This window comes from Xiphophorus couchianus, chromosome 13, assembly GCF_001444195.1.
Source record: "Xiphophorus couchianus chromosome 13, X_couchianus-1.0, whole genome shotgun sequence".
NCBI lineage: Eukaryota > Metazoa > Chordata > Actinopteri > Cyprinodontiformes > Poeciliidae > Xiphophorus > Xiphophorus couchianus.
This window is the reverse complement of record NC_040240.1, coordinates 14180650-14193521: the sequence shown is the minus strand read 5'-3', so window position 1 is coordinate 14193521 and position 12872 is coordinate 14180650. Positions and strand designations below refer to the sequence as shown.

At 35.2% G+C, this 12872-nt stretch overlaps 1 protein-coding gene across 7 annotated transcripts in view; it reads left to right on the top strand.

The window, feature by feature from the left end:
* LOC114156180 (CUB and sushi domain-containing protein 3-like) overlaps nt 1-12872 on the top strand; it is a 404435-nt gene that overhangs the window by 241132 nt on the left and 150431 nt on the right. For 5 of the 7 annotated variants that reach the window (XM_028036459.1, XM_028036457.1, XM_028036456.1 and 2 more), the window contains exons 7-9: nt 3989-4066; nt 9130-9217; nt 10591-10715. In XM_028036459.1, the coding sequence (XP_027892260.1) occupies nt 3989-4066; nt 9130-9217; nt 10591-10715 (291 nt within the window). The remainder of the gene's footprint in view (nt 1-3988; nt 4067-9129; nt 9218-10590; nt 10716-12872) is intronic. The other 2 variants (XM_028036460.1, XM_028036458.1) reach the window with 1 other exon arrangement.

Genomic DNA, 12872 nt, shown 5'->3' with positions numbered 1-12872 from the left:
CTGCTTTAATAGTTGTGACTGTGGTGTCAGGGATGATAAAGTTCATTCTTTGTGTAGGTGGGTGGATTGCTGTGAAGTTAGGGTCTTTTTAGTCATATTTTTCTGCAATGAGCAGCTGTGGTACATGACATGCTGGATCATACTCACTGAGAATTTAATGGGGCATTGTGTGTTTTCCAGGCACAGAGTGCTACTTTGCACAACCAAGTAACTATGTTACCTTCAGTAAATATACTGTATATATCAAACATAACTTAAAGGAAATTTGACTTCATAATTTGACGCCTTAAAATTGGGCCTCTGCCTCTTAAAGAGACTTCTACTGTTTCCAACACTCCGCCTTCAGCCGATCATCGCAACAATTTTTCTCATTATGCTGTTAACCGTTCTTAGGAGCGCTGGACTGAGGAATAGTTTGTATGATAAGCTCAGCAGACTCTCAGTTTCACCAGGTGTTTGCTAATTGCTTCTCCTCGGAGACTGGAGCTCCAAGGAGGAGCTTTGTGGAAATAAGCGGCACTTTTTGAGAGCAAGAATTTAGGAATCCATGAATGGCTGCTGGGGGAGATTCAAGGATTCTTCAAACGTGCATGAGAGAATCAAAGCAAAAATGCAAGTCTGTTTTTGATGAGGGGATAACATTAGAGGATGATATAAAGCTCAAAAAAGTGAAGTTTATAATACTCACCCTTTAAATATTTAAATGGTTGGAAAATTTTAAATATATACCCAAAAAGCTAAAAAATATGTGCGCATAGGTGATGACATATCCAAGTTAGTGGTTCATTATGGGAACAATAGCATCAGAATGTTGAGATGTCAAAGATGATACATGATTTCTGATAATCCCTTTCTAGCATGCATTTGTTCACTTATTTTAGTCTTTTTGTAAATACACAATGTACTTTTTGTGGAAAAGACGCAAAAAGTACATTTTGAGTCCTGCTTTGTACAATTAAGATGATGTATGGGGATCCAATTTTACTTAAAAGTACCCTCTGTACCATGTCAAATCAAAAGGCAAAAAGGCCACAAGATGATAACCATGTGATTTATGAAAGATAAAACAACACTTTTTACGATCAGTCAAGTAGAGTTCCCTTCATTTGACAGAGTACTGATATTCCTCTCATACATCACTTCAAATGTCACTTTTCAAGGCTCTGTTTGACTTCTGACTGGTAATATTTATGCTCAGTGAAAACCAACTAAGCAAATGGAGCAGCACTGGTTACTGACGAAAATGAATAAGGATGTAATGTCTGGCATACAAGACAAGACAATAAATGAAATTGGATCCATGAAAATGAGACCAGATTAGATTTTTTTGAAAACTAAGGATCTTTATTTCACAGACTGGAATTTGCATAGTTGCCCCATGTTATATGTTAAAACACATGTAGCTGGATATCATTAGAGGTCTCAGAGTGCTGTGAAAAATCCTTTCTGAATTTTTTTTTATATGTAAATATACCAAAAACAAATGTAAATGTCAGTCAAATATGCTTTAAAGCGTATTTATACAAACTTTATACAAAGATTAATGTCCTCTACTTCCTCCCTCTGCTACTGTTGCAGTCTGAAGAAATGCATACTCCGAACTGAAAACCACTAATCAGAGACCTGCCTCCTGGTTCTAATTGGTTGTTTATAGTTAGCACTGGGGGAAAGTGGAGGAGGTTAATATTTTCAGTTTTCTTGTCTCTTACCATGCTGTCACGACACACTGACTATTTCAACAAATATGTAAAAAGACATTTTTTATAAAAGTTACATACTGCAGCTTTAACTAAAAAAAAAGTTCTAATTATTTTTATTCAGGAGAAAAATTGGAACTCAATCTTGCACTGTGTAAAAATAGAATTACCTTCATTTAAATCATGCACTAACAGTGGTTGACACTGAAGCTGATTTAAGTGTGACTCGGCACATCTAGGCCTGATTAAAACCTGATGCAATACATCTTAAATAGGATCTGTCTGACAAACCAAAATAGGCTTAAAGATTTCAAACAGAAATGCATCATGCTCTGATAAAAGTAAATTCAGAAACGGTTGAAAAAGTCAATGACATCTGTCAGCTTGGAAAGGGTAACAATACTATTTCTAAGGCTCCAGGAAACCACAGTGAGAATCATAAATGGACTGAAAAAAAAGAGCTGAGGTGACGCTTCCCAGGAGTGACTGGTCCCCAAACCTTTTCCAAGAGTGCACCGACAACTCATTAAGAAACCAGAACAACATCTGAAACACTGCAGGCCTCTTTTGCCTCTGTTAAGGTCAGTCTTCATGACTCAACAATAAGAAAGACACTGGGCAAAAATGGCAGCCATTGAATAGTTCCAAGCTAAAAAACACAGCTGAACAAAAGAAACACAGTGAATTGTCTTCCACTGTGACAAAAACACCTCAACAATTCCTAATAAAGGAACTTGATATCAACAAAGAGGAACTTTGTTGATATCATGTTACATAGCTTACGCGTCATATATGAAAAGGCTCATCTATTCCTGTCCTATGCATCTACTTTAAAAAAAGTCTGCACTTCTCCAGCATTTATTCATGAACAGCGCTATTGTAAAAACAGTAATTTTTGTACACTTTTGGTAGACAAAGTATCACTTTCTTTGATTCCCAAACATGAATCACATTGTTAAACAAGGTGCCCCTCATTCAACCATCATACACAGGTTACTGACTGCTCGCAAAGTCATGTGGGGGACGAGGAGAGCTACTTCCTCTATGCTCCAGAGAGAATGTGTGGAGACAACCATAAACATCCTTTTACATGACTTTAAATTTAAATTACATAAATATATGATGGACATTGTTTATAGTTTGAAAATTGAGACTTCTTAAACAATGTTGTGTGCTGAATTTGGAACTTTCTATGCTACATTATGACATTATTGAATGAACAATTGTTCACAATGATTAAAGACCAACTTTCATGTCAACGTGTTGGCACTAATATTAGCTTTTTTATTCCATGTTGTTCTTCACACATATCAAATACAAACAGAATGATGTCTGTGCATAAATGTTGCCACTGTTTGATATTGGAATAATGTTGTTTTTTTTTGCCATTTGCGATTTGATGGAATCGTTAGGTCATTGTGAAATTGGTGTCTGTCAGTCAGCCTTTCGGACAATCATCGACAATTTGTGAATGTGTTTGTAGATGAGATGTATCCTTTTCATATAATGGTCAGAAATTATTTGTTTCTTATTTATTTTATATATTGTTGACAGTAGGACAAAAAAATATAGTTCAGAAGGAAATCTAATTAAGACCCTGGAGTGTTTTTTCTCATTAGTGCTCTAATTCAGATATAGCTCTCATCCACTCACGTTGTCATCTATAGCCTGTCTTTGTAGCCGCACTTGCTAAACTATATTAATCTACAGGTTCAGTGCCGTATGTTAATGTGGCTCATAATGAAATGATGATACCAGAGCTCACGCTGACAGGGATTTACTCCCCATCAGTTTGCCTCCTCTTGTCTTTGATTTGCTCCATCCAGCCATCTATTTCCTAACGTTTCATTATCTGAATGCTTTGATTACAGAGCTGCATTGTGAGTTATTTTGATTAAAGCTGCAATTTCCCTTCTCAGCTTTTGTTAAGAATCTGATGGAGCTTCTAGCAGAACATCCCAAGTGTTTCATTTAAGAGTGACAGAGAGAAGGAGAGAGAGAAATATTAACATGATTAAAAATCTTGAATGATACGATTCTGTTTTTCAACTATGCTTCCATTTTTCTCTACTTTTTCCTCTCTGTCCGTCTGTTTCCACCATTTGAATTTTTTTGTTGCCTTTTTATGTTTGTTTTTGCTTTGCTCTTTTCTCTCGCAGCATTGCAACAGAGAGAGGAATGAGCCATTTAATTTTAACCCTTTTAATAGGTCAGATATAAGCTTTCTGCTTTTATCAACTCTGTTATCTGATTTTTCTTCTGTTTTTTCTGTATTCTGTTCTCCTCTGCAGTGAAGCGATCAGTAGATTTTAAATCGAGGGGCGTAAAATTATTCCCTGGCAAAGACTCCAGCAACAAGTTTTCAATATGTGAGTTCAATTCTCAGTGTCCCTTTGCTTAATGAAATAGCATGTAATGGCTTGAACTGTTGGTTTGTTTTTAGCTTTTTTTTCTTTTTTCTCTTCTAAAGGCCTATTGTCATATTCAACACTTTTGTGCTTTGACTCAAAAATATATATATTGCATATATATATATATATATATATATATATATATATATATATATATATATATATATATATATATATACTGTATATGTTTATTATATTTTAATGCCATTTTCTCAGTTTAAAGAAATACTAAACATATGGAACTGATGTTGCACAAATGTGTTGAGAATAGCAATGCCTTTGGTGAAAGCTACTTTTGCATTCTTCTTGACTGCTGTGTGTTTCCATGGTTTGACTTTTTGTGTATGTATGTTAAGGTCACAGTGTCTTGCCTCTTCTTTGTTTGCTTTGGTATATTTAATCACAGCCTTGCTCTGATAAGCTTAATCATGGTTTGTTCTGGCTTGCTTCAGGCTAGATCAGGGAATGTGAATCATCTGCTATAACACTGTTTATGGCCCGACCCATACCCCTTTCTCTAACCTTTCCTATATACGTACATGTCCTTCTTTCTTTCTTTCTTCTTTTCCATACTGATGCATCTTTAGGCTCAGGTTATTAGGGTTGGCAAAACAATTACTGAGTTGTACATTCTAACGCTAGACTAAGATAATCATTTGGAATATATAGCTTTTTTATGTGTTTTATGTTTTTTACCTTGAAACTAGCTAAAGTGAATGTTACATAAAGTAAAATACAGCACTTCTTTCATATTTAGCATATGCAAAAGCATCGTAGTAAAACAATAAGTCATTTTAGAGTCTAGAGTCCAACACCCTTTAGATATTTCTCCCCTAATTAGCACCTAACTTCCCGACTTCATTTAATTTATTTATCTATTTGTTTTAATAATAATAATATTTGCTTTGAAGTAGATTCTAAATTAAGTAGCGATTGATAATTTAAGTATATATATTACACTTGATTGGCCATGTCTGACCCATGAATCAGAAACACACAAGAGAAAACCAATACTTGTTATTGATTCCACACAAAAAAAAACTATGAAAGTGACCTTAGATGCATTTAGAACTATTCTGGATACATCAGTAAATATATCCAGAGGATAACAAACAATAATACTACAGTATACAAGTAAATAAATAATAACTACATAAATAAAATCAGCTCTATTTTAGCTGTATTTGTTACGATAGTGATTGTCAATCTCTGTGGGAATAGTGAGTGTGCTGCAAATAATTAATATTTGTTCGTAATATTTTTACATTACAATTCAACTAAGGTTTTCAGCTAACCCATATATAAAGTCACTTATGTTACACTATTATTTTCTATCTCACTTCTCCTTGGTCTGTTTTCCCATAAATACACAGATTCAGTCTGTTTTACAAAGCTGACCGTTTTAGCTCTTAGAGATATTCAGGATAACATTTCACTGCTTTTATGTTCTATTTTGTTTCACAAATGGCATACCAACACCTAGTGATACTCATCACACATAACATCTCTATGCTGCGGCTGTAGTGAACTGTAGTAATGCATCCTCACTTTTGTTGAGAGATTTTTGGAACATTATAGTTCCTCAACAGCCCAGTAAATTTGTTTTACTGGGCAAAAAACAACTGGTAAATGGGGTTTTTGCTCAGAGAATCTCTTCATTGAAAATGTGTGCTTTTTTAGAAATTGTTTATGTCTCTGTTACCAGTAATGTGTGTAGTTTCTTTTCCAGATTTAACCACCACTATAACTGTAACACCTCAAATCAAACAGTCCCTGCAATAGGCTTTTGTTTTGGCAATGCCAATCAGATCAAGTTATCTAATTGTAAATCTGCATTTATCTACTGTTATTTCTGGTTACCTTAGCCTTGTTACTCACACACCAATGGTGAAGTTTAACATTCATGTTGAGTGCTTAAAACCAGAAAAACAGCATGATTCTAAGTTTTTAAAACGTCTTTCTGTTCGCCAGTAAATCCCACAATTCCATGCCAAATATCTATTGCAGTTAGCAAGTTAGAGCCCACATTATGCCACACAACTGTTGAGTCGACAGTCATTATATGCTCAGAACACCAAACGGGTTATGCAGGAATGTTTGCCAAGTTTTAACATTGAGTCAAAATGTCAGGTCTATAGTTTGACTACATTTCAACACTGCAATTCAAACAAAGGTGAAGATTTACTTGCATGTGTTTGCTTTGCATGCTTTGTAATTAATTACATTTAACACTGCTTTGGTTGTTTGTTTTTGTGATTTGTATTCTGTGTCTCATTCAATTCAATACTGGACACAATGCCTTGAAAAACTGTTACCTATTGTCTCATTTTGTTTCGCTTGTACCAAAAAACTCAGTGTTTTTTACTATGATTGTGGTAAACCAACACAAAGAATGGAAAGCATGATGTCTGAAAAGCATGACTTTTAACCTCTCAATATTTTTGTAGTACCACTATGTCTCTACCAGTCAGAATCATCTGAAAACTAAAATGTTTGCCTATTTGTCTTTGAAAAACAAGTTTAAGCTCAGCTGAATTGTATGCGTGTAGAGTCTATGAACCTACATTTTCAAGTGTTTCCACAAGTTCTTACAAGGATTTAGGTCTGGCTTTTGAGTGAACCTTCCTCACACCTAGATATGCCTGAGTCTTAATAATTTAATTTGTAGGTCTGCATGAGGGACATTGTGGTGCTGGATGGTGAATATTGACAACTGTCCCAGACATGCTCCCTCTAACAGGATTGTCCTGTGCTGACCAGCTATCCTGTCTCTGCTGAAGTACAGCAGAATCAACCTATACAATATTCTACTTTTGAAGTTGTACCTGTACCTGTAAGGGTGATGTGATAGTAGTTCTCCAGGGAGGGTTTGGATGTATAATCATTGAAAAGTTTGAACCAACTCCTTTGTGTTGGTTAGTACAGTAAAATACTAATTCTTTTGCACTTTATGAAGCACTTTATAAGTTGATGAAAATGTACAGCACAGGAAAAAAAGAAATTTTTGATTCATCAGGTTTCCTGCCATGTTGCAGAATGACAGTTGAGCTCTATCTCTCCAAATGTGTATGTTAATTCGTCTGGCTTGGATTGGTTTAGAAATTAATTTGCTCTGCTCTAAAAGGTTTAACTCTTCACTGAAGCACAGAGCCTCTCCATCAACAAATACACATTTAAGGATGGCTTTTTAAAGTCTGCCATTGTAAATGTGCATGAGTGTGGGTTAAGATTTGTGTATTTTCCTCTTGATTGTATGCTAGTACTGTAACCAGTCCCTCTGTTGTTATGTTAATAGTCCAGATGGTCAAATTAGCCGCTCCAACAAAGCAACAAACTATCTACTCTAACAAATACAAACACACATACACTCTCCAACCACCTGCTGGGTTCGTTGATATGGACTAAACATGTACTTGCGTGTTAGCCAGAAAGTCCAGACAGTGTGGGTGTGAAGGTGTCCGTGTGAAAGCAGAAATGACCGGAATTATTGCTCCGGCCTGTGTTTGTTGCACCTAATTGAGCTTGCTGGCATCCGATTTCTTGTCAAGCATGAGACAAAACTGTGGTTTGCCAGTTTTTTGGAGGGTTTTCAAGTCACAAAAAACAAACTGCTCAATAAAGAGTTTATGAAAAAAAAAAAAACATTTAGCTTTTAATCAAAACTGCTCACAATCTTGGAATTCAACTGTCATTAAAAAATAACAAGGGAATTTTAGATTTTTAATCAAAAAGAGTTTATTACAAGATTGATTAGCAGCTAAAATTCTTCTTTCTTTCTCTAATTAGTCACTTTTGACTTTAGATGATTTCATTAACTTGTTTGTACAGGCATTAGTAAACACGTGAAAAATGTAGTGACATTTGCATAATTTAGATGAAATAGAAAACAAATCAAAGTGTTAAAAAGTGTGAAAAAATAAAAATAGTGACTCGCTTGTGGCCCTGTAGGGTGAATCTCCTGCACACATACTTTAAAGAAGCTGAAGCTTGAGCATCATTGGGCCTTTCAACAAGATAATGATCCGAAGCATATCTCAAACTCCAGAAAAAGTTGGTGTCAGACAAACTTCTAGAAGTATTACAGTGCAGAAGTCGAGGCCTTAGCTCATAATAAGATGGCTATGATTCCTCAGGAGTTGTGCCAGAAGCTGAGGCCCTGCTTTTCATAATGTTTGCAACTGGTTATTTTTTGTTTGACTTGGAAAAAAAACTTGCGGTTTTAGTTGTGCCAAGGTTTTTAAATGACGCTGGTTTGATGTGTTTAATAATTTGCTGCTACTTTGTAATGAATATACTGCAGTGTGGGATAAATAATGTTACGATTTAAACCTAAAATTGATATAAAGAAATCTAAGGTCAGTGAAAAACAGAAATAAGCAATAAAACAATATCTAATTTCTTAAAAATCAAGCTCATACTTAAACCGGGAAAAATTAAGTATTTTCTTTGTTGTGTTCTATATCTTGGATGTGTAAATGACATTCTTAGAGTCAATATAAGCTCTAGTGTTTCTGGCATAATCAAATGTTTGGACTGCTGTATTATCACTGACTGCCTGCCTACCTAACCATCATATCCTCCATCTATCTCCTATTCTAATCTGCTTCCCGCTGCTTCCAAAGTGAATAAGTGATAAGGCAGGCAGGTTTCCAAAACTAAAAGCAAGGAGGTGGAAATTCACCAGGAAGACCAGTGCTGAATGCAATTAAATGACAAAAACAGATGGTTTTAGAATATTGCCAGGATCATTGAGGCAGTTCAGTGCTCTTGTTTTTTTCTTTTTTGCAAATATTTATTTATAACAAAAGTTGGATATGAATATTGTTGATTTTTTTGTGGAAATAAACATTAGATTTTTTAGACCAGTAGTAGCATGAGCACTGATCTCCCTGCCTCTCTTGTAGATAAACAAAGAGTCAACTTGAAGGAACTTGTGGACACAGTTCTGCTTTCTTACTGTCTTATCTATTCCATTCTGACCCATTTGTTCCGGTTGTGTGCATGTTTTTCCTTCCCTTTAGTGAATGAAGGTGGTGTCAGACAGGCGTCTAACTCCTGCCCTGACCCAGGAGAGCCGGAAAATGGAAAACGCCATGGAAATGACTTCAGGTACAATTTGTTTTTAGATATAGCACTTTGGCCAGGTATTGGTGCCCACTGCAAAAACACATAAAAAGCCATAGATTAAATGCATCTTTTATTGCAGTAGCTTAGAAAAAACCCCATCAAAAAACATTTAATTAAAGATTCTCGCCATCTTAGTAGGCAAGCCAATACACAATGCATAGCAGACACCTGGCTTCAAGACCAACTAAAAGAAAACATGCAAACACTCTTGACCAACGTGCGAGAGAAAAATACATGAACAAAATTGCTTCTGTTGGGATCGACCAGAGTGAAACAGAGAATAGAAACATGTCAGACGATTGATTTCCACCAGAAAACAATTGTCTGACATCAAGCTATCTTAAATGCTTTTTGATGAAAAGCCAGATCATAACTTCCTGTGATCAGACCTCAGTGTTTCAGTAAAAGTCTTTGTAGAGTTTAGCAAAATCCATGTTTAGAGTTGTGATTGGGGGATTTTAAAGGCATTTCCTCACTATGACTACTGAACATGCGGTTGGCATTTAGATGACGTCTAACTGTTGTTTGATGAAGACTGCTAATCCCATAATGCTGCTTTTTGTTGGTATTCTCAAACAGTAACTCATTGTGTAAGGAATTCCTTATCTAGCCTTCATTTGTTGTCACGTCTTCATTTTTTTTAAGTATTAAAATATTTATGTGATTGTATAGTTAAACCCCACTGACCAAATTCCAAAATGATTTCATTCAATTAGAAATTTAGTTTCTGATTGGAAATAAGTCCAATCTATTGCACAGCACTAAAATAATGTAAAAGTAGTCTCAATATAAAGAAAATCATATTTTAAAAAAAATCACTAGTGTGATATTTTAGTAAACTATCTCACTACAGATTATTTATACCATTCTCAATATTTAATAGGATTTTTTTATTGCCTTGACAGCTAAATTTAACCACCTTATTTAGCGTTTTCAATGGTATTTTGATGATTTTGAACTTAGAAGGCCTTCTTCCCATCACTCTCGTTTAACTCTTTTAACAAGTTCTATCAGATTTAAATAGAAATTCTGGTCAGACCTCTCCAAAATGTTGATATTACTTCCAATCAAATAGAAGAAAACTTTAAACCCAAAGTTATTTTTTACAGTTCTACCCAAAATTGATGATTTTGGTTTTCTTTTCCATTTTGAAGAGTTGCCTCTGTATCCCAAGCAAACAAGAAGTTATCAGAAAATCTGATCAGATCAGTCACAATAACATCACAAATGTGTGAGGATTTTTTAATACACATATATTATGACATTTGTAAAATAACAAACCTGTATTTTATTTTTATTTTACCATAACCTTTGCTTTCTGTGTGATACTTATGTGCTTGTGTGTGTTGATTTAGCATTGGGAGTGTGGTCCAATTCAGTTGTGGAGAGGACTACGTGCTGCAGGGCAGTAAAACCATCAGCTGCCAGAGAGTGGCCGAAGTCTTTGCCGCCTGGAGTGACCACAGACCAGTTTGTAAAGGTACAACTTGCTGGATTTTGCAGTCTATCTCTGACTCTAGATGTGCTTTCATCATTGAGGCTGTGATGGCTGTTCCTCAGGACCAAAAAATATGCAAACACAATCCAATTAAACTGTGAACATCCACCCAGTATTATCACTGGTAAATAAATCTCTATATTCTTTTAAGGTGATGCATGTGTAATCATTTCATACTCTGAACACTGCATTTTCAAGAGTCGACATGCTCCAAAGTTTATTTACCAAGTGATAGGTGGGCCCAGATTTCCGACGCACACACACACACACACAGTGAGAAAGAGGGAAAGAGGGAGAGTGTGTCTGCCATGTTAAATGCCAAAGTCGTTTGTCATTTCTTTCCTTACTTGGCTCAAGACTGCAGTGGGACACATTCTTTAACTTAAAACAAAATATTCACAGTGTATGTGTGTGTGCCTATAACAAGAAGAAAGACCACTGGTAAGTTAGGTTTCCAAACAGTGCTTTGGCAAATTTTATTTTAATTTGAAAGCCATGCATTGCTTTCCTTACACTTCAGAATTATGTAGCACTTTGTCTTGTTAAAGTCCCAATGAAATGCACGAGAATTTTGGTTTCTAATGTGAAAAAACGTGAGAAAGTTAAGTTGTTGTGAATACTTCGCAATTGACTGTGTGAAATTCTGCTAAAACGTGACACGGGAGCAGTGAAATACATAAGCCTTTAGGTGATCTTTGCCAAGATTTCAGATTGTACCTCTTTAGGATTCACTTTGTTGACTCCAAAATACGATGTTATGTTTTTTTTTCTTTCTTGGAAGCAAAATGCAAGTAAATAAGATATAACTCAAGAGTTGTGCATAGTCTCAGTATCAAGTAATTCTTTGAACTGTAATCAGAATGAACTTCAGAAGGGTGGGAAGAGGGCAAAAAGAAAATGTAAAAAAGTCAAAAACATTTCTTCCACCTTAAGTATTAAGGCTACTTTAGTCATATGGTTTAGAACATCAATTATTTAGTATATTACTAAACATATATAAAAGCGCAGCAGCTAAACTCTGAAACCACTCTGAGCTTGTAAGGCGATTTAGTATTTGGCCCAAAGTCAGCTGAACAGGGTGGATCCTCGCTTGGGTCGGGTTGTGCTCTCTTGCCTTTAGGTTAAAGGACACAAGATAAACACCGTCCTTGACTGAAATCCTGGGTTTTTTATTTGTGAACCAGATACACAGGTGCACTGACCTCCTTTGGGTTCATATTACTAGGCCTGCACCAATTCTTCTAAGGATTTAACTGAGGTGCTGTGAATCCAGCATGCCTTTCTTATTATGGCTTCTGCTTAATCCTTCCAGGCAAGCTTATTATCTAACTCATTATTAGATATATGTAATAATAATTTGGATTGACTCTTCATTATTTTTAATGACTGTTAGGGACTCATTTTACCCTATAATGAGTTGTTAAATAAAACTACCAAGATAAAGCCAGTCAAGTCTTTCTTCTACCTATGTCCACTGATGGAATGGGGCTTTAAGAATCCTGGATTTTTTTTTCTCAACAGAAGAAACACATTAAGAAAGACTATAGCAAGTGTACTAGAAACAGAGCTGCCAGTCAATGAATATCCTTACTGGAAAATTACGTTTTCTCTGGCTCACTGTAACTATAAACCATATCTCTTGCGAAAAAATAAAACTTAATTGCCCAGAGTTCTAACATAAACTACTTTTACAATGCATACCACCGTCCCTCATGGTTGTTGCTAAGAAACCAATAAAACAGCAGTATTTGTTATAAGCATCATACTTTATAAGTATGATGATAAGTATCATAAGGTGCTCTTGCTTTTTTAGAGTCTCAAACTTGAAAATGCACAGAGACATAAGTTTGCATTTAAAAAACTATTTTAGAAACTACAGTACTTCTTGTTACCTTTTTTGAGTATTGAAATTTATGTCAATCTTATTGACATAAAATTGCGTCACAGTGCAGTGTGGTAGTAGATGTGTGGGCAATGAAAGATGCTTACACATTTATTAGAAAAAAATGCCATCAAATTCAATTCAAATTCAAAAATACTTTATTGATCACAGAAGGAAATGAAATGTTGTAAATCATATTATTTCAAATTCTTCAATTTTTTTTTTGTAGGTAGTGATGTTGACAGGAAAAATCTCTT